Below are 22,004 nucleotides of genomic sequence, written 5' to 3'. Positions count from 1 at the left end.
AAGCATTGCCGTGATAACGTGGTTATCTTGTGGGTAGTTGCTCCATGAAGCCTCGTTGGCTGCAGTCTCAGAGGATGCTTTGTGCTGTACTGAGTGATAAAACTGTTTTATTCATCTTCATGTAAATGCGTGTGTTGTTGTGAGGGAGCCGGTGCTTTCTCCCAAAAGCTGGAAGAAGTCTCGTGGCTTTGTTCAGATCCACACAGACACCTTGCAGATCATGGCCAAAACCAGATCAGATTTCGATAGAAAATGGAGAACATCTTTCCTACTGACAAGAAATCCTTACACACTGTCGTGTTGGGAGGACAGGAGCTCTGGTGGAGGTGAAATCCTACCTCTGCAGCGAGGATGTGCTGTCCTCTGCCCGCCAGGGTGGCTGCAGCCCTCCGTGCCTGGGCGTGCTGCAAGCTGGTTTCATGGCAAATGCTGGGCTTTGCCAGGAATTACTGGGTATCAGTTCTGGTGTAATTCTCCCCACCTAGAAGATGACACCATTTGCACCATTTCTTCACACCTAGGCAGCATTAGTGTGGTTGTGGAGGGGTTGCAAGCTGCGTGTTAGAAGCGGCTGTACTTGTATGCGTGTGCAGGGTTTTGTGTAAAAGCCGTCACTCGTCCCTCTAAGCCCTTTGCCGTGTGGGTGCATCATGCTCACGGGCTCTACCCACCGCTAAGATAAAAGTTTCAGGGTCAGCTGTGCTAGGCAAAGCCCTGCCTGGAGCTGCAGGCTCTCTGTGAATCAGGTCTGTCCGCCCTTAGACCTGTCTTGCGTTAGACCTTCTGCTGGAGTTTATTTTGCTGAGCATTCCACTTCGGGTTGGGAATTTTTGAAAATGTTCTGACAGATACAAGACTGAAAGAAGGTTCATACACATTTCCTGTGATACAGCTTGATTTAAAGTTTCTTGTCTGGCTTAGTTGGCTTTTGCTGAGCACCTACTTCTTTTGCCCTCGGTGCAGTTCCTCTGTTTAAGACCTGTGTGTTCCTGTGCTATTGACTTGCTTTCTGGGCAGGAGCAAGAGGTGGAGGAAATGCTAAAACTGGTTAAAGAATGCATGTGCAGAAAGGCAAAGTTCCGTGTGAGAGTCCTGCTGCTCTGCAGCTCGCTGCTTGTGCAAAACCGCAGTCCTCATTTGCACCGCGTTTCACACCCAGAGGAATTTCATGGACGTGTGGACACAAACCTCCCGCTTCCACCCATCGTGCTGATGGAGGGTTACACCGTGTGAAGCCTTCAATGCCCAGATGGCTTTGGATGACGAGGGCCGTGTGGCGTTGGGTCAATAGGTTGTGTAAATCAAAGGGCCGTGGTGTTGAAAGGTCGTGGGTTTGGAAGAGCAATCGTTTGGTTTCTGCACGTATACAAGTGATGTAAATAAGATGAGCGCTCTGTTTTTGGTTCTGGCTTTACCTTGAAAATAGAAAACACATTCATCTTCCTCCGATTGTCATCTTTGATTTGCTGCTGACCGCATTTAAAAGAAAAATGGCAATTTCACTCAAGTTTAGTATGGATTTTTCTTTAATGTTTTTCGGGAGATCACACGCTTTTCTATAGGTTTCTACAAGCTATCATTATTTCCATTGGAAAGGCAATCAAAGAAAGGATCATAATTAGGGGCAAATAACAGTAATAAAGGTGTTTTCACACATCAGTCTCAAAGCGCTGCAGAAAAGGAAGCGTGCTCTTCAGAAAGCTGTTATGAAACAGCGAGAATTGGACAAAACCCCGGGAGCTGCCCCGATTGTGGAGTCAGCTGGGGAGACAGGGCCCCTAAGGACATGCAAAAAACTTTCCTTCCTGAAGACAGAATTAATCTATGTTTTTTTGTATTTCTGGAGCATAAGCAGTAAACTTTGCAGTGGTCCTGGCGTCTAGTAAGCATTTATTTTGTGTTGGAAGCTGGAAATATCCAACGACCAGTAGCAATGATTTTTTTTCCCCTTACAGTCAAGGGCAAAACACCTCGCACACGATGGAGTGGAGCTGGTCACTGCCACCCGCACAAAGCTCCGCATAACCTCACAGATCTTCAGCGCTCAGACCATTGAGTGCTTCGGGTCAGGGCCGAGATCTTGAACTCGATTTAAGTTTAAAAGGAATTGCACGTAAAGAGCAGGGCAAGGAGAGGCACCAGGAGCTGGCGGAGCTGTTTGGCTGACTGCAGCTCGCCTGGACAGCCCTGCAGGGGTGCACAGAGCTGGGAGAGGGGCTGAGAAATAGCACAGGGGCTGCAGCCGAGAGAAGAAGGTAAACCCAGGCAGAAGACTGCAGACAAGCACAGATTGGGTGGTTCTGGGGTAGGTAAGGGTGCCCGGTGCTGGGGGAGGCCGAGGCACGAGCCCGGTGCTGTGCCCGGTCCTGGTGGATCAGGACAGGGGGGTGCTGTGCACCCTGCGCCCTGTCTGGGGAAATGCCATCCGTCAGAGAGCGTTGGCTGCTCGTCTCCAGCCTCCGCACCAGGCACAGAGCCCGTGCCGTGGTACAGCAGGCAGAGAATTTGTCCTCGTTTTGCTGCCATGTTGTTACCAGCCTTCGGGAAAATAAGGGAGTGAGTGGGAAGGGGTTGGTGCGGAGGGACAAAGCTGCTCAAGCAGAGATGTGCTAAGGTGGGAAACGCAGTGTTTGGCACGTAACAGAGGAAAGGGTGAAAGCAGAATATCCACACCAATTAAGGGGTGAAATGAGCTGTGCGGGAAGGAGCAGGTGATGCCAGGAGGTGCCCGCTGCTCTGAGCGGTGCTGCTGGGTACAAGCTGGACCCAGCCGTGCGGGAGCAGGGCAGGGACTGGGTGATGGAGCCAGCAGTGAAAGCAGCCTGTGGCTGAGCAGCGAGCAACAGGGGAGGAGCTGAGCATCCACCCCATGTGGGTTTTAGGCTAAGCTCAAAAAAAAAAAAAAAAAAAAAAAAAAAAAAATCTGTGGGGAGAGACAGGACTGACACACAGCAGAACTGGTGGGATAGCACAGAGCAGAGCGCCTGGATTGTGCACTTGAAATAAATCCATTTCTCTGCAACACTAAGAGTCAGAATTTTAAACCTACATTTGAGAGTAACAGCAGTGTGGCCTCTAAAAACCTGTGCCAAACAGTTTTATTCGCTCTTTGTCCAGAGCATCTCGTGGGGTAAATCAGTCCTCCTCTTCCTCATCCTCTCTAATTCCACATTTAACATGTTTATAGTCACACGCCTACATCCTCTGTAATAGATGTCTGATAATTTTGCTACTTCACCTCTGCTTTTCATCCTGTGAATTATTCATGTCTCTCTACCTGCCGCGGAGGCTGGGAGCAATCTCTCTAATCAGGCCTCCTTATCCTCCAGCCTCCAGCGCATCCCCCAGCAGCGCTGCGGCGGCTGCGGGAGCGCGCTGCTGGTAATGGTGCTGCTAAGTTTAGGGGCAAAAAATGCCGTGCGATTATGCTGGAGATACGTCACGGTGCCTTAATTGTCTGCCTGCAGTATATTTTATGCACTTAAGTTAAAGAGGGGAAGAAAAAAGGTTTGATTAATGAGAAAAGAGTAAACCCGGGGAAAGACGTGCACCAGTTGCCAATAGCGGTCAATGCCGCACCTTGCCCACTGCTCTTTCTGGCATGTGCCGAGAAGAAGAGATCCTTAATGAGCTAACAAGGCCCAGAAGAAGTCTTCAGTGATGTGAGCAGCCCTGCCCGTGCTCTGTTTCACGTTCTCCTGCACACGCAGAGCGGTCTATGAGTCCCACCTGGCCTCTGGCCTCACCACTTTCGGCTCTCTGCATCTTTTGTCTCAGGCTCGGGTTCCCTCGTTCACACAGCCCCACCTGAGCCCGGGGAGTTCAGCCAGCTCAGGGTTTTTGAGCTAGACGGAGGAAACACAGGCTTGAAACTTCGGTGTCTGGGGAAAACCCATCTCAGTGGTCACTGTGGATATAAAAATATTGCCCCCTAACCTGCCCAGCGACTTTCAGCAGTTCAGCCCAATTCTTTAGTTTTTTTTTTTGTTATTTGTTTGTTTGTTTTGTTTTTTGTTTTTGTTTTTTTTCCATTTTATTTCACATGTCCTGACTGCCCAGCATTTTGCGGAAGGCTGTGTGACGTGTGAGTGCTGAGCGAGCTGTGTGCTGCAGAAGCCCACGTAGGTGTGCTGCGCTGGCGGCACGCTATTTCTGGCAGAAGACGCAGCACCCAAGTCCCTCCGTGAGGCCTCAGATCCCTGCTCAGATGATGCGAGAGAGCTTTTCACTGGAGAAAAGCTGAGAAGATGCTTCGGGCGTTGCCAGCACAGCGAGTCTCCGAGTGGAACTGCGTAAGGTTCAAGCAGGAGTGAGCACGGCGGTGTGCGAGGCTCCAGGCATGGTCAGCGCGGCCGCCTTCGTGCTTCATGCTTCAAGACAGCCTCCAGCTGCTGGAGAGCAGGGTGAGAGCAGCGGTGGCAACAGCAGCTGTGCCGTACATTGCCCTTCCTTTGCATCAAACCTGAACTGCCTGAGCTGTGGGAGTGTTGGAGCTTCTCTCTCCTGTTTCACTCTTCAGGGGTGCAAAACTTCCCCTGAGCTTCACATGTGCAACAGTCTGTTTAAATCCACCAGTTGACAGTTATCCATTTTTATTAATTGATGTAATTGTCAATTAAAAAATGATGCCAGTGAGGCAAACGTGTTCCTCATGCATGCATACGTGTGCATGTGGATGAATGAGAGTTCCTGGCTACTTCTTAAATCAGCTTGGTGATGGAGACTCCAGAAGAATCGAACTAGCTTTTTTCTTTTCTTCTAGGATTAGAGAAATAAGTAAGAAGAGAAAGAAATAGAGCTGGAAGTGGAGTTGATGTGATTGTCCTACTAAAAGAAAAATAAACCCAAGGTCTGCTAAGCATTGTCCAAGTGTGCTGCTCTGTGTTCAGCTGCTCCTCCTTTGCGTGGCAGAGTCAGGGCTTTGCCTTGTCTGAGCAGCAGCTTGTGTATGACTGTTTCACCAGGAGGTAATTAGCCTTCCAGAGCTCTTTCTTCTGGGATTATTTCTTGGCAGGAGCAGAAGAGCCAGGAGCTGGATGCGCTGAGGCACAGCACCGTTCAGCAGCGCTACCTTACAGTGTGCTGGGAGCCTGCAGCCTGCAAACTGCCTCCAAACTGAGGCAGAGATGGAAAACCATGGGGCAAGGTAATGAAGTACCTTCATGAGGGTGAAGAAGCTGCACATCTTTCCTCTGCCATGTTCTAGAGTGTGAGAACATATTAGTAGACTGAAATTTCAGCCAGGTGCTGTAATTGTGCCTCCGGATTTCATGAAGTGGTGAATGAGAGAAACATCCTTGGTTCTCAGGTGTCCTTTCTGCCATGCTTTTTTCCTCATACAGCTCTTCTGGTGTGAGTTTTATGGCTTGTGCCACCATTTACTGACATGAACAAGAGTGCATTACTTTTGTAGGCTGTCTTTTTTTAAAAAAAAAATAATCACAGTTTACATCAGATTGAGGAATGAAATGCGCCTTCGTATTTGTCAGCGGGACCCTGTTTTTTCTCTTGGCTGAAGATGAGCGCCCTGGGGTCAGTTTCTTCCTACTGGTGCTGGTGTCCCTGGTAGGAAAATACCCAGCCATATGTGTGGCATCTCTGTGCTTGTCATCACTGAGAAATTCCCTGCAGGATCCAGAGAGGTCCTCTGATGTCTCCAGCCTGTGGCTCTCTAGCTGTCTGCTCTGAGCCTTTTGGAAGTTCGGGAGGAGAAGGCAGAGGTGTGACCACCTGCAGGCAAAATGAAGCTGGATGTAATTTATCCGTGTTCAAAGCTGAACTTCAGCAGTAATGCTGTGATTCCCTGCTAGCAGATGTCCAATGAAGAACGATAGATTTAGAGATCCTTTTGATATATATTAGCTGCTCCCTTCTCCTTGCTCCTTTAATGTGGAAATTAATTGATATGATTTGTAAATCTTCTTCTTCATTACCCATAAAAATTGAGTAAGTTGTCTTCTGAGAAAAATGACTTATACTTAAATTTTTATTATTGTGATATATTCAGTGGAGAAAGGGAATCAAACACTTTGTGGGCTCCAGCCTTGCCCTTGATGTAGTTCCTGTTGCAGGTACGTCTCTTCTGCTAAGCAATTTCCAAATTAATCAAATGCCATTTCACACGCGAATCGACTCCATAATGCACCCTCCTGGAGCAGCAGCACGTGCCAACCATTCCTTCGAGCTCCTCTACCCAAGTTTTAGTCCTTCTTGAAGCCAAAAAGTGCCCCTCAGCAGCTGGGGATGGGCGCAGTCCATCCGTGCTGCCCCATCTGCAGCGCGCCGTGCTCTGAGCCCTCGAGCAGCGTGCTCGGGGTGCAAGCAGTGCTGCACCGGGGTGCTGGTGGCGTACCCCACACGGGCAGGGTGGGCAGGTTGATGAAGCAGCAGTTTCGGAGGGGTTCGAGCCTCCGCTGGTAATTCTGGTGCGGTGCTGGGACTCGTCAGGGATGTGTGCACAGTGGTGCTGGGGGTCGGGGTATTGCTCTTGGGGTTTTATCTTGAGTGAGTCCAAACGTTGTCACCATTTGTTGTTTAACAGTGCCTAAAATGTTGTAGGATTTAAGGCAGGAATCCAAACGTTGTGCTGTGGAGCCCCAATCATGGTTTGGGGGCTTTTATCCTCGGGGGGATGCACAGGGCCTCACAACATGGCCACCTGCATCCCCAGCCCTGTGTGCTGCCTGCTGGAGCTGCTACCGTCACCACTCGCTGTCACCTTTGTGGAAATAAACACTTTTTTCTGGCTGTTTGGCCTGTCTGATGCCCGCTGCCCTTCTGCCTTTCCTCGCTGTTCATTACGGCCTGTTACTAGGACAGACCTCCTGCAGCCTGTGGAAACATCCCCAGCATTGGGCACCTCGCTTGGAGCCAGCTGCCGTGTGAAAGGGGAGGGCCGGGGGCTTGTTCTTACAGCGGCTCCAATTAAAAAGCAATTAAAAGCTCAGCCACGACTGCTGCAGAAGGCGAGGCAGAGCCCAGCCGCGGCCTGCAGGCCCTGCCGGCCCCTGCTGCTGCCAGAGGGCCGGGGCTGGCGGGCAGAGGGGCAGGGGGCTCAGCCCCACACGTGGCCGGCCATACACTGAGTGCACCCAGCCCAGTAACCCCTTTCTCCTGGCAGGTACCGGGAAGGAATCCAGCCGGCCCTCCTGCCCGCCAGCCTTGATTTTGCACGCCGACAGAAAAAGCGCGCCCGTGGAGCGGGATGGCGACAAGGTCTGCTGTGGGTTTCCGTCTCCCTTTAAAACCCTTTTCAAGCTATCGAGCTGCGCGGATCGGAGTCGCTCTAAAGGACTGCTCTGTGACCTGCAGCTCTGCTGTCGATTGAGGATTGTTTCCTCCAGTCGATTGTAAAGAGCTATCTGTTTAATTTGTCTTAGTGCTCTGTGGAGCTCTGTCAGCGCAGCGTCAGGGGGTCGGCCCCGATGCTCTGACTGCAGCCTTGGGGCTCGGGAGGCAGCGGTGGGGACGGTGCCCAGAGCTGCCCTGCAGCGGGCACTTCACCCACGCGTCTCCTCCGTGCACACCAGGAGCTCTGTCCTGAGGGGGAGATGTGGAAGGAGTTCAAATATTTGTTTAGATTTGATGTTTCCATCACACTGCCTTCTTTAGGCTCTGTGCAAGCAAAACTTCTCTGCCTGCCAGGCTCTGCAGGTGTTCCCCACATTTGCATCTGTATTGGTGCTGGGACACATCCTTGGTGCCTCAAGTGCTTTCAAAATAAAGACCTCTGCATACATGCTTTATTATATTTGCCTGAAGTACGTGCTTCTCACATCTTGATACTGCACTGAGCTAGATCTCTGCCTTCCTCCCACACCTCCTCCTCACGGTTTGTTTCTGTAAGCCACTGAGATGCTCGCTGCCCTTACATATCAGCTGTGCCACAGCGCCCGCCTTGGCTGCTGTGCCCTCTGCACGGGCCAGCCGTAGGCAGAGGGACCCATCCCTGTGGTGAGGGGGTTGATGGGGACAGGAGTGGGGCTGGGTCCCCACACGGGACCCCCATGGGGTTTCAGCACTTGTCACTGTTACGTCTTTGCACAAGACCAGAAAAAACACACACGAGCAAGCAGCAAGTGGTAGTAGCCAGGACGTGACATGGCCAGGACACAACCTCCATGGGGTGCTGAGTGCTCCCTGCTTCTCCCCCCTGCTCAGAGAGCTCCCTCCAGGTGTGTGCTTGCCCACTGAGGTGTGTGCTTGCCCACCAGTGCCACCACGCTTTGATTATTTCCAGTTTATCCGGACTGGTCTCAAGGCAGTTGGTTGGTCGTGAAGCTGTCAGTGGAATAAAGGCAATTTGCGTAATCCCCTTCGCGTTAACGGGAGTGGTTTGTGTGACAGTAGCAGTCTTATGTACCGGTTTTACTTGTTGACTACTCTCTATCTTTCTTTCAAGGATCATTCTTTTAAACTAGTAAATGAGGATGACAGTTCTGCAAATGGCAACAAGCCCGTGGCATCCACTCCAGTGCCAGGATCACCATGGTAAGCAAATGCAATTAGAGCTAATAAAAGTCATTCATCAGTGCTGGTTCTCTTGCCAAACATGCATTAGTTGTCTTTAGGTGGGGAAAATACACTATCCTGGGTGTTAAGTAGCAGCACTGCATTCCTTTCCAAGCTTCCAGTGTGGCTTTTCCTCATTAATCATGTACTTAACGAAAATGAGAGGACAGAGCTGCAAACATGGTGTGAGCCACCTCTCTGGGATTCGTGAGGTATCTCAGCTCGGCCAGAAATCACTTCTGGCAGAAAGCAGCCGGTGGTTTTCTTTCTGATTTGGTGGGTGCTTCACTGCTGGAGTTCTGTGCAGCAGTGCTCAGTATTGTTCTGTAGGGCTCTGGTCTTCCTAGATGTCTCGTGTTGAGGACCCAGTTTCTACAGTTCTTGGGTAGATCAAAGAGGAGATACACCATCCATGAAAAATGTTCTTGCTTTGTAGGGCCAGACCCTCTTCATCTCCCAGTTATTTCATTGGCGGTGGTCGTCTCTTAGTCTTGCAAGATGGGCATGGATTTCAGGTTGCATCTGAAAATCTCTGAAAGGTGGTGGCTCATGCCCTGGGTTTCCCGAGCACATTCCCATTGGGTTAACTACATCCTGGGTAACTGAAGCTCTTGTGGGTTCTAAACAGATACAAATCACTTTGCAGTTTCTGTCCCAAGTGGTTGACAAGAAGGATTTTTCACATCTTTTACCCATATGCCGTGAAATAGTAAGTTTATACTCAGTGGCTGATGGCTGCGGGATCTTTGGCTAAAGCTAATACCAGCCGGTATTTGTTGGTATTATTCTGTGCCATTCTGCAGACCAGTGTTGTAAACACTGTGTTCATTACATCATATTTAATCCTTACATTGTAAATGTGATTTCTATGAATCAGTTCTGTTCTTGAGAGCTGCTGCTATAGGAAGTGGAGCTGTTTGAGTCCAGCAGTTCATGAACAGGCTCGCTGCATGCATCGGTCAGTTCTTACGGAAAAGAGGCAGAGCCAGGTCCCAGCACTGCATCTTCTGCCCAGTGCTTGCTCAGCAGCGTGTGGGCACCGCTCGCAGATCTAAACTGGTGATACTGGAGTCTCAGAGGAGAACCCTTACGTTTCTGAGTTCCAGGGAACTGTTTAGTGACTCGGTGAGCGCTAAGGTGTGAGGCCAGACATCAAAATCTCATCTTTGGGACCAGAGGGGAAGGGCAGTGTCCTAATGCTGAGAGTTGTCCCATGTTCGGATGTGACAAAGTCTCATCTGCCCAGGGGCTCACAATGGATCATGGAGCATGCCTGTAGGGTGTTCAATCAGAATTAAAAAAAATTACTTTTTTGTAGGTTAAAACACAAATTCAGCAATTCCCGAATTTACTCTCCACCCGTAGGTTGGCTCCATGCTTCTGCAAACTCCTGGGTGGTGTGACATCACCAGCATGTGCTGGGCTGTCATTCTGGAGCAGGAGCAGGAAATCTGAGTGGGGCTGGAGGTTGTACCACTTAAAACAGATCGAAAGGTGAGTTTTCAGTTGCTAACATGCTGTCAGCCCCTCTGAGCCTTGTAGGGCATTCAGCACGTCGTGCAAAAATTCACAGAGATGGGTATTTGATCCTTCAATCCTTACTCAGAAACGTGGGATGGGATTATTATAAATGAGTTAGTGTTATTGCCACCGTGAAGACTGACCCGTTTTGCAACAGAAGAGTTTAATTTTAAAATTGAGATCAGTGTCTGTAAGTGCTGGGTATTGAGCGCGTTTGGTAAAACAAGCAGTGAACACGGGGCAATTCTCTCATTCTCCTGCTCCCAGCTTTTAGGTCACTAGCGAGCGGTGAGATCAGCAGAGGTGCAACAGAGGGGAGATCGGAGGGGAAACAATGGCAGATTTACAGACAAAGTGGGAATCGAGATGTGAAAAAGGTGAAGGAATCCGAGCTCATATGCTGCCATCTCACACTGCTGTTAGCAGGATGCAGAGGTTGCTGTACGTGCTTCTGCTGGAGCTGCGTGCATCTGCTGCCTGCAGCAGCACTAAGGGCAGAGCCTGAGTTCAGAGCGTTTTGGGGATCTGAGTGGAGGCAGGGAGGGAGAGGAGGTGATTCCAAGAGCCTGTGGCCATGAAAAGGGAGAAATGGCCTGGGCAAATGGCTGGTAGAGTCAGAAGTGGAGAAATCTGCAGTGACAGCATCATGGGTGTGGGTGTGATCAAAGAAAAGGAGTCTTCTGCCCAGCTCATCACCAGTGCTTCGTCCACCCTCGTGCCTTACCCGTGCACTGCCTGTGTGCACATCCTGTCTGTCTTCCTCTTTTCTCTCACTTCGGTGTTTCCCTGATAACATTGGAAGTGTTGACCTGACTGTTGCCTGTTACTGAGACTGAGAAAATCAGTTATTGAGGAGAGTAGGAGGGTTAGTTCAGGCCCAGAAGATCAGTGACCCAATCTAATGACTGCAGATCTCTAGCCATCAAGGTAACGTAGAAACCAAGACAAATGGGAGACAAAGGACCTATCAGGAGTGGCTAGATCATATTTTTAATGGCAGAAAAAATTCAAGAATGTTAACTAAACATTTCTACAGTATGAAACAAAACATATGTAATCATCTTGTTCCCGTACTCACGCTCAAGCCAGTTTTCTGTAGGGAAAAATGAGCACAGCGATATCTGCACCTCCAGTTTGTGCTCAGAGACTGAAACAAAATGCCATGCGTTCCCTGAGGATAATTGGAACTGTTATTATACTGAGGAGGAACAGGTGACATGTTACATGGGGAAAGGGACATTAATTTTAAATTAAACGTCAGATGATATTAGGCGCAGAAAAGTAAAGGGGTGTCACGAGGGAGCCCAGAGCCTCTAACCCGAGGTGATGGCACACGAGACCCGGTGGCATCGGGTGATTAATGAACACCAGCAGCACGCACGTGAGCGGCCGGAGGAGCCGTGGGCACAGCAGCATGTCAGCAGAAACAGAACGGGTTTCCAAAAAAGCTGGTTATAATCTCTGTCAAATAATAGCTTTGCCAGTCCCATGTGCGTGGGGCAGCGTTGCTGTTCCCAAACAAGATGCTAGCTTCAAGTTTACTGAGTCTCTTTCCTGCAGAGGTTATGCATATATTTATTTTGTGTATGGGCACACTCAGTGGTGATGCCTTACCAGTGGTACACAGAAAATGTTGGGCTATAATCCTATCGTACCTTGCAGGGATTGATGGAGGGTTTTTGGGTTTTTCATATTTGTAGTCTTTTACCCAGAGCAGATTTATTATTTTTTTTAACCGCTTCTGATCCTTTCTTTTAATAACAGCTAAGCATTAGGGCTTCTACTAATAACATTTGTTCTTTCCAGCACTTTATGTATCAGAGACCAATGTTTTCCCATTATAAGCGTGTGTATGTGTTTGAGGAAGGCAGGGTGAATATGTGCTCTTTATTAGTTTCCTTTACAAGTCAGAAAGGGAGGCTGTAGATGACTGCTCTGCTGCTTTATTTACATACAGATTTGGCGGTGTAAATCTGAGCTTTACTGACTGTGTCGTGGGGCTGTGTTATTTTCTTTCATGTTATGTTGGCTGTTTTAAAATGAACTTAGGTGCAAAAACTGATGTCAAGCTGAGACAGTTATTTAACTGAACAAGTCGAAAGACTGGCTTGCACTGCAGCGACTCGGTCGTGTTTCCCAGACTGGATCCGGAGCCCGTGGCTATCACCTGGGCTCGGTGCTGTGGGCTGCAGCCACTTGCACGCCCCAGTGCCCATGGCTCTCGTGTTTTCCTGTGGTTTCTTTGGCTGTGAACAAAGCATTCATTGTGTTTTCCTCTCCTTTTCCTTGTTCCCTGCCCATGCAGGTTGTCGGTCTGAGATGAGTCTCAGCCATGTGCAGCTCACGGTGACAGACGAGAATTCAACTCAGAGTTAATTTCTTGGTCATACGTGTATCTGACATTATCTAAGCATAGTTTATCACTTGAAATAGGTGTGTAGTCTGGACTGGAGATGACCGGGTCTTCTTCTTCAACCCTACAATGCAGCTATCGGTGTGGGAGAAGCCGCTGGACTTGAAGCACCGTGGCGACATCAACAGAATCATCGAGGACCCGCCGCACAAGCGCAAGCTGGAGGCCGCAGCAAGTAACTAACGCCCTGTGATTATTTGCCTCTCCTTAAACTCACATGTTGAAACAGTCTTGATCTCTAAGTGCGTACGGTGAGAATTTGATAAGCGTGATTAGAATGGCTTTCCTTTAGAGATTTCGTGCCAAGTATCGTATTAAAATTGATGCTCATTACAGGGTGTTTATGCCTCCTGAAGTGCTGAACTAGGGGACGGAGTGTTCTCATTACTGGCAATAAAGAACCAGGTGGCTTCTTACACTGGATGAATCCGTGACGTTTAAAATACATCTCGGAAGACACTATGCTTTATTACACTTATTTCCAAGATGTACATTGCAAATGCATTACCAATGCATTATTCAGTTATTCCACAAAAGCAGATACGCCGTAGTTAATGATTATTCAACCAGGTTGTAGAGGGGGAAAAGATTCCCAATAGTAAGTCTCTAATGGCTGCTAAAAGGTTAGATGGAAACATGGGTGCTTCAATCTCAACGTGTATCTACCACTTTTAAACACTGTGGATTCCTGAAGGGGAAATTTGTGGCCCTGGCTAAAGAATAACATGCTGACGTGCAGTAATACATGTTAAGTGGTTCAAAATACAGTTTAAAAGAATGGCCTGGACTTGTCAGCGATCCAAGGTTTGCTGTCTGCTCCTCTACAAGGTTTGTGGAGGCAGTTCCCCCATCCCATGCTTCGTACCTTTTCTTCCTGTCTTTTTATTCTGCTATCCGTAGCTTAGCTGATCGGTTCAGATTTTGTCCCCAGTGGTGTCCAATCCAGCAGTGACCCCACATGTCAGCCTGGGCCTGCCAGTGTACTAGTGGCCCTATAGTCTGTTCCAACACATTTCTCTCAAATTTCTCCCATTTCACCAGTTGACTACCTGTGCACTGTTACTGGGAGTGGTTCCACTCCCAGTAACCACTCCCAGTGCTTCCTCTGTTCCCTGATGCTTTGTGTTGGCTGTCACGTAGGAGCTGTGTCAATAGGATCTGCCTTTACTGGGAGCACATCTAGTATGCACGGCAGCCACTTGGAGCACTGCCTGTCTTGATTAGCTGTTTGTGCTGCTGCAGCCTTGAATATTGTGCTTTGCAACGGTTTCACAGCAGAACCTCCTTCAGCTGATTAGTGGTGAGGTCTGGAAATACCTAGAGGGGGAAAAATTAGGCTTCTGTCATTCCTTTAAAATACTGTATTTTATAATTAGAAATAAGATGGCATTACAAGCCTCATGAAGTGACCTGTCTTTTATCTGCGTGCTGTCAGGAGCCATAATGCATGCTTTGATCCAGAGGGAAAACTTCCAGTTAAGTATTGAAAACCACGTTGTGAATATGCCTTTTTGGACTTGAAACTTGATGCTGACAGGTAGATAAAAGTGAGTAATAAATCAGTATTTGTGTTATTGTTACTAGCAGAACGTTACTGAGGAAATGCTACAGAGAAATGCTGCAGAGTGCTTTTCTGTTAGCGTAGTCCTTATCAGCATATAATGTCATTACAGTATATCAATATTAAATTTAAATCGTCAGATTTTTCAAATTCACATAAAGTCTTTTTGCATTTTGTATAGAACTTTGGTTCAGTATCTAAAATGCCAAAGCATATCTGCTGAATTTCATTCTTCAGGAGAAAAACAGAGCATATGTTTTTATTACAGGATATATTGAGAGATCGATTAGTTACTGACGAAGCGGCGTGGTAGCCAAAGACAGAAGTGAGGGTCATGGTTCACGGTCTATAATTAATTAACAACAAGACTCTGAAACTATTGCTGATGTCTGCCAGTTCACTCCTATCCTTTGTTATCTATCTATAAGTACCACCAAGATTTGATTCATGGACCAATTTTGTTATGACCGTGGTTTTCATTGCTGCTAATAGTCTTCATCTTCCTTGATATAACTGGGACTTGCGGTTGCTTGGTATTTGAGGCAGTTGGGTTATAATTAGTATATATTAGCTGCTGAGGTGAAAGAAATTATTTGTTGCCATTTCTCTTAGCTTCTAATCTCGAGTGAATAAATAACACAGATGAGCCGTGTGTTTGCAACAATGGCTGCCAGATGTATTTAGCTTACTTGCTGCCGCTGAGTTTTAATTAGAATTTTTAAATCAAAGGAACGAGAAAGTTAGCAAGCTTAATTATTCATGGGGTGTTACAGGTTATCTGTGCATCACTCCACTGCAAGATCAAGTGCATCTGTAATTTAGGCATAAATGAAAAATTACTCGTTTATCAATTACTCTGCCCCCACAAAGTGCTCCTTCCCGTAGAGGTGTCCGAGGCCATCACGCTCCTCAACCAGTGGGTTCCCAGCCGGCCATCCCTCGTGGTCGGGCAGGACCACAGCCTCTCCTGCGCCTCTACCAAGGAACACATCTCACACCAGCAGGGAGAAGTCACCTGAATGGAGAGCCTGGTGGTTCTTCCAGAGTCCTGATGTGCCTCGAGTTGTGCTGCCTTCTGATTGATGCTGTGCCTCCCTAAAAAGCCTCTCGGCACTCCATTAAGCCCCACAAACAAGCACAGGCTGTACTTGCTTGGGAAGTAGAGTGAGTATAACGCTAGGGATAAGAAACCCAAGCTCCATCATAATTATTGGAATTTCTGTCCATTTATTGTAAACAATCAAATGGTGAGGAAACCCAAAAGCTAGTGCAGCAGGAAACAGTCAGCACTAATTCCTTAAAGGAAATCTTAATTAAATCCAGAGGTGAAACTTGGAACATCAGCCCACAAGTGTGGTACTGCTCATCAACCCCAAAAGACATGTTTGGGCAGGGGATACTGCAAGGTAAGAGAATTGGATAAGAAAACTGAAAAAAGACTCAGGTGGAAAAAGGATATTTTCTTTCTGTTTTATAGAAAATTGTTTGTCTGGATGTTAAGGTCAGGAATTTATATTTTTTTCAGACAAAGAAAACGAACGTTAACAGAAAATTGCATGTTGATTCATACTTGGTATGATCCTCATTCAGAATTAGGGATGATTTAGTCTGCTCTGTTCCCAGAAATATTTTCAGCCAGTTAGTATTGAGACAAAAAAAAGAAGCCTGGTCCTTACAAATAGCATAGATAGTTAAGCACTTAACTCACAGCCTTACATGTAGAGAGCTAGAGCTCTCTACAAACCAGATTTGAGTGTGTTGCCAATGGATTGGCAACGCTTTAACTCACCAGGTAAATAGTGGTAAATTTTTTTGTTCTGGAAAATGAACTGAAATTCATTACACGACAGATTAGTTGAATGATTTAATTAATCGGCACTAAGCTCGATAGGCCATCAGACTGGGGCAGTGCTCTGGTTCATGATTTCATGGGAGGATTACTGCCAAGTAATATTCTTCCTCAAAGCTTTGAATTAATTATTAGATTCTGTGCTCCATTGCCTTTCTTCTCTTTCAAAGTCAGTTTATAATCTTACCAGAGGTCCAGTGATATGATGTGATTCAGTGGGTTCCTGAGTGAGAGTATAAATACCATTTGTCATCTTTTACTGAGTTTTCCATCGCACCGAAATGTTAAGCGATGATGCTGACTCCAATCTTGTTCCATTTGTCCAAGGCAGCATACCCAGAGAAGTCACTGATGCAAGCAAAGCAAGAAGGATTTAGTGTCCCTCCTTCATACAGGCTGTCATTGTTCAGTGGAAGAGCTTGAGGTTATATATATCAGGAGGCAGCAGGTGGGAGTAAATAATGCAATCAGGGTGTATTGTATCGGGCTTCTTTTATCTGAAAGTTATATGGTAATTAAAGGTTTGGTTTCATAAATATACAGTCCATGGATTTTTTTCACAAAAAGAATCCAAAATGATACAGCCTTCTTTTCAGAAATCTGTGGTAGATCTTTTCCTAAGATGGCTTCAAATAGAGTTCAGGCTCAAGTAGCTTGAGAGCCTCACATAATCGTTTTTCATCACTGGTGAGTTTTTCCCTTGCCTTGTTGAAAATGTGAGCTTTCTGCTTTGGACCTGACTTCCTCACCACTTGCTTTCTTTTCATTCTTTACTGAAAGAACATACTTTCACGTCAGGATTTGTCCAGGAGTATCACTGAATGCATCCTTTAGCCAGCCCTGCAAAGGCTCTGTGTGGCATTTGATAAACACAACTGCTCTGCTAGCTATGGCTTTTTCTTCCTTTTATTAGTGCTGAAATTTGGTAGGAACAGGATTATGCTTGGTCAGTCAGCACTGAAGTTAAGTCATTCTTAACTTCAGCTGTCTTTGAAAACAGCATCAGGTACTCTGCTTTTTCATGTTATGGTACCGATCGTTAAAGCTAAGAGCACTGGTGCTTTGGCAGGTCCAACTTCTCATTAATAGCTTTTACTATCTCTATTGAACTACGTTCCACCATCTAAGTGAATGGATTATTTTTCTTATTTCTTTGTACTTTTAATTGGGTGTCCCAATGAAGAAGTCATCTAGCAAACATAATAGTTTCTGTGAATTTGTATATAGTTAAAACATTATCAAATTGATTAATGTATTTGTAATGCTGAGATCAAACTCTCCTTATTTTGAAATGACATTCACTTCTCAGTGTTATCATTTAAGTTATAGTTAGTAAAATATCAAAATAATTTCAATTTTCTGTGTATTTTCTTCTTACGTGGTCTCTGTTCCTACCCCTGGTCTTCAACATGCCCAAATCTTACAGCTAGCATTTGTGCTATTGTTCTTTTTGAAGTGATTTAGTGTGTGCTGTGCTCATGCACTTAGTATAAATAAACCTTCATATTTGCTGAAAACCCTCTAATATATAAGTAACTTCCCTAAAATAAGGGGAAAAATGAGCCAAGAACAAGTTTCTTAAATTGAAGCTTGGTTTAAATGGCCAAATTTCTGGTAGCTTCAATGATTGGACCTGGACAAGTAAGAGGGACTTGAAATTAGTTTATGCATTTCAAAATAATTACTGATCTCTATTTGTATTAAATTATTTTACTGCAGACCTCTTGGAGTTCTGGATGGATTTGATTTCAGTGGGATCAGATCTCACTGTACAAAGTTATTTGAAGCAGTGAAGCCATCAGTTGAGTTTTATCTCCATAACCCGTTCAGTTTTAACTTAATTTTTATTTATTTTTTAATAGTTTCCTAAATAACAAGAGCAATCTCCAGTACCAACCTAATAGGCTCGGCTTAGTCTTTCTGGTGTCCCCAAGCTAAGCACGTACAGTTTGGTGTTTGTGTTTCTCAGCTGATACACGGTGATCTACTGAGAAAATCCCAGCACGAACCAGCCACCAGCGGGGCATTACTCCTGCTGGTCTGTCCGTGTGAATTTAGATGAAAACCCAGGGAGGTTGTGGAGTCTCCTTCTTTGGAGATACTCAAGGCCCATCTGGATGCCTACCTGGGCAGCCTGCTCTGGGGCACTAGATGTGCTTATATAGCAGAGAAACGGGGTAAGAAATAAGCTCTGGTGTGAGTTATCACCGTTCAATCCTTCAGACTACGAGGACTGAAATAATTTTGCAGAAGCATCTTCGTGGTTGTGTTTTTAAGGGAAGAGAGGTGGAGTAATGAGATTTTATAAAAACGTCACAAATGAACAGCGAGCAGTTTTTCAGAATGAAAATGGCCCGTGTTTGTTGCTATCGCTTCCATTTGCATGAAGGGATTTCTAAGGATTGAATGAAATAAGTTATTTTTAAAATACTCTGTGCAGAGACAAAACAGTAAATACCTGAGCGGAAATCAAAGAACGAGAAATGAAAAGTTAATGTGGGGAATTTGGATTCCCATTTATCTAGTTCAAATCTAACTGCTCTATTTATTTCTCTTTAGCAGATAAAAGCATTGGCTCTTGTCCGGGAGACGAAAATGATGATCTTAGCATCAAAATAAAGAGAAATAAGTAAGTTCTAAAGTTTACTTTTTTATATATACATAATGTGTATAAAATCTTGGGAAACTAAAGTCTGGTCAAATTGGTGCAAAGAGAATAGTGCAATTTTCTTCTGTGTGAATAACTAAATCAGTAAATTATGAAACACATTCTCAAAAGTATCCACTCTTCATCCAACACCATGATTTTTTAAAATATTTATTTCCCATAAACATCATCCATTTTTGTGTGAGTAACTGTTATTTATTTTTAAATTGCTTAAAAAAATACCACGAGGATAAGTCCTTATTTTAAAGAGATTGGATAAAAGCCTTATCTTGATTAAAGTGAAGTAACATTTTTTCACTGCAATCAGGGATTCCAAGGTTTCAGTCATCTCTTTTGATGCTGTAGTCAGGCAAAACTGCAGCCAAGCTACCAGCTCAGAAATGTCCAGAGGCATTTGTATTGCCATGCTTTTGTTTGACCTTTATCACCATGTGTGCTTCAAATCCTTGTGAAGTAGGAGGCTGAAAAACCTGTGCCAAATAAGCAAGCCCCTACCCTTGCCAAAATATTAAGAAACAGTTTGGTTTAAGCAGTGCCTGAGGAGCATTTCATTCTACGTAACCTTTGGCCAGTAACTGCAAATAAGGTCAGCACAGGCTGGCTGTGATTCGTGTGCTGGTTTGGAAGAGTAACTAAAAAAATCTGTAAAATAAATATGTATAATGCTGTTTTCTGTATTTGTGGGCATTTTGATTAGGAAACACAACACATTTCTGTGTTTTGCAAGTGGCGGTATTGAAAGCAATATTATTCTCTTCTATATTGCCGTTCTTGCCTTACTGCCTTGAGTGGGGAGTTTGACCTCAGTAGGGTTCCCATGGGTTTATATTGTTATGAAGGAGAAATCAGATACCTTGAGTTCAATACTCAGAGTATTTAGGCATTTAATATGTAGTATAAAAGCATGCATTTATACTGAATATATTGTAAATACAGGTACTTTTAATATTTATTCTGTATTTGTAAGGTTAGGATAAAAGTTGCTATTTAGTATAAAAGTATTTAAGAACACTTCTGTTGAAATCGGTGTGTCTAACAATAACAGGCTGCTCATGGGACCTGTGTGTAGAAGCAGGTATTTTCTGTGTGCCATTGAGATGATTCCTTTTAACGATTGCTTGAGGTGATGAAACTCCAAGCAAACAGAATTCCAGAACTACAGAAGCTTGTTCATAAACTTGAGAAAATGCATTTATTCAGAGATTTCTGCATCAAAGAAGTCTTGGGCTTATGGTGCCCGTGCCAGTCTCTATTTATGAATAAGGAATATTATCTCAGCTGGATTGGATTTCTGTGACTTATCCAACAGAGGACATTGAGCAGACGTCGGCTGCGGGTGTGCAGGTGCCAGGCTGGACGAGGCTGCGGGGCCTCCACGCCGCTGTCCCCCACAAACCCTCGTCTCAGCACCGTGTCTTCCCACACCATGCTGGCTTCGGCTTCTTCAGACAGCCAGGCAAGCGAGAGGCAGGTGTTAGGTGGACGTTTGCAGTGCTGTGCATGAAATCTGCAGGAGAACAGAAAAGTGGATCTCATTTTTACACACAGGCACACGTTACTTGCTTGTTTTTGCAATATCAACAGTTTTTCTTGGTTAAATACAACAAAAAAGGAGCTGGTGCGTGCTTTCAGGGTTTGTTCTAAAGCATGCTGCAATCCCTATTCCAGGTTGGTTGTGCTCTCTGTGGAAGTTCAGTTACCTCAGTAAATCACGTGGTTGCTCTGGCATTCAGTAGATCACCTGCTAGGTGATCTGCTGGAGGAAGCCCAGTGCTAATGATAAGATGCACTTGCCTCAAAGTTCCAATAAAATTCATCCCAATTCAGCTAGACGGGTCACACAGGTATTGGGTAGAGCTTCTGATTGCAGCACTTCTGTCATTTCCGATACTCACGCTAATGTCCATCTCCACATTTACTTATTAAATTTATATTGGCAAAACCAGCTCTGCTCTTCCACTTCTCCTTCTGTTTGCTTGCTGCTGATGAAGCTGGTAGGGGACCTGACCCAACGCCGACTACAGAACAAGGCAGAACTCCCTTTTTTCTCACGTTGACATTTGCACGAGCCTTGTTCCAGGGCTGCCAGCCAGAATCTGCATTTAGGGGTTTGGGAGCTCTGCACTCCACAAGCTGCTGGTGCACTTGCCGTGCATTTCCTTGGGGTGTAAGGAAATTCCTTCAAAATACTGAAGGCAAATCTTACTCAGGTGATGTTTTAACTGTACCCTATACAAAAGAAAAAAAATATTCATAGAAACTTGGCTCAAATGGGTGTTCTTTGCAGAACGACGGAGGGAATGGGGGTCTCTGTCCCTCCCTGCTCGCAGCAGGTCCCCACGGCTGGTGGCTCGGGGACGTGCCCAGGAAGGTGTGAGCATCTCCACGGCTGGAGCCCCACAGCCTCCCTGGGCAGCTGACTGCCCTCACAGTCAAAAAGCTTTGTCCTGTTTAGATGGATTTCCCTGTATTCCAGTTTGTGTCCTGTCCTTTTTGAGATTTGCAGCCTTCCAAAATTGTGCTAGTTGCAAACCCGTACGTGTCCTTCTGACTTCGAAGTCACATACTTTGTTGTGCAGATTATTGTATTATTTGCTAAGGAAAATTGTATTCTTTATTGTAATCTTTGGCATGAGAAAAAAAAACAAGTCTGTATAATATTCAACAACATTTTCAATCGCCTGAGAAAGATTGAAGAAAAGAAAGGCTCCTCTGGTGCTGAGCTGATTGAGCAATGTGCTGTATTTCTCACAGTTTCATCTTGCAAAAGCTCTTTGTGTGTACTGGAAATGGGATTGGACCTTTCATGGATCATGTTACAGAATAAAATTTGCTATTGCAATGTAAAAAGCACTGCCGTTCTGTGAAGAATAACAATTTGATATCTTTCAAATCACTGGTACTAGAGCATTCTAGGATAAATGTAAGTGTAATGTAATTATTTATAGAGGGAAGATTGTGAAGTAGGACTCAGATTACATACTGATGGAATCCATTTGCTTGGAAATATTAAAAAAAAAAATTGTTTTCATGTTGAAATTCCAAACCTAAGTATTGAATAGCATGTATTAGTGAAAATTGCTTCATTAGCAAACGCAGCCATGCCGAGTAGGAAGCTAAGAATCAAGCAGCTTACTTTCATTATCCTCACTTGTACGTTGTGATCACTTTAATATTCTTGGACTTCCCAGACAATACCTTAATTTTTTATTGAATCAGTTTTTTGCTGAAAGCCATCAGCAGCAGTAGGATGAATGCAGAGCGGTGTGAATTCGGGGTATTTACCTGGTGTAAAGTGTTTGGTTGTGGTGATTACACCAGCTCTGTAGGGTCACAGCCAAGGAGATCACCCTTGGGCTGCTCTGTGCTCCTTTTGGTTACAACGTGCAGAAAGCTGCCTGGGAGCCCTTCTCTCCTGGGTTAGCTGCAAGTTGTTGGGGTGCACGGGAACATAAAGGTTAGCATTGCCTCTCACGTGTGG

At 45.5% G+C, this 22,004-nt stretch overlaps 1 protein-coding gene across 1 annotated transcript in view; it reads left to right on the top strand.

The window, feature by feature from the left end:
* TCERG1L (transcription elongation regulator 1 like) overlaps positions 1-22,004 on the top strand; it is a 69,964-nt gene that overhangs the window by 39,033 nt on the left and 8,927 nt on the right. Inside the window, exons 6-9 of the mRNA XM_038181573.2 lie at positions 7,121-7,215; positions 8,402-8,490; positions 12,466-12,620; positions 18,415-18,484. Of these exons, the coding sequence (XP_038037501.2) occupies positions 7,121-7,215; positions 8,402-8,490; positions 12,466-12,620; positions 18,415-18,484 (409 nt within the window). The remainder of the gene's footprint in view (positions 1-7,120; positions 7,216-8,401; positions 8,491-12,465; positions 12,621-18,414; positions 18,485-22,004) is intronic.

The sequence above is a fragment of the Anas platyrhynchos genome, chromosome 6, assembly GCF_047663525.1.
Source record: "Anas platyrhynchos isolate ZD024472 breed Pekin duck chromosome 6, IASCAAS_PekinDuck_T2T, whole genome shotgun sequence".
NCBI lineage: Eukaryota > Metazoa > Chordata > Aves > Anseriformes > Anatidae > Anas > Anas platyrhynchos.
This window is presented reverse-complemented; position numbering and strand designations above follow the sequence as displayed.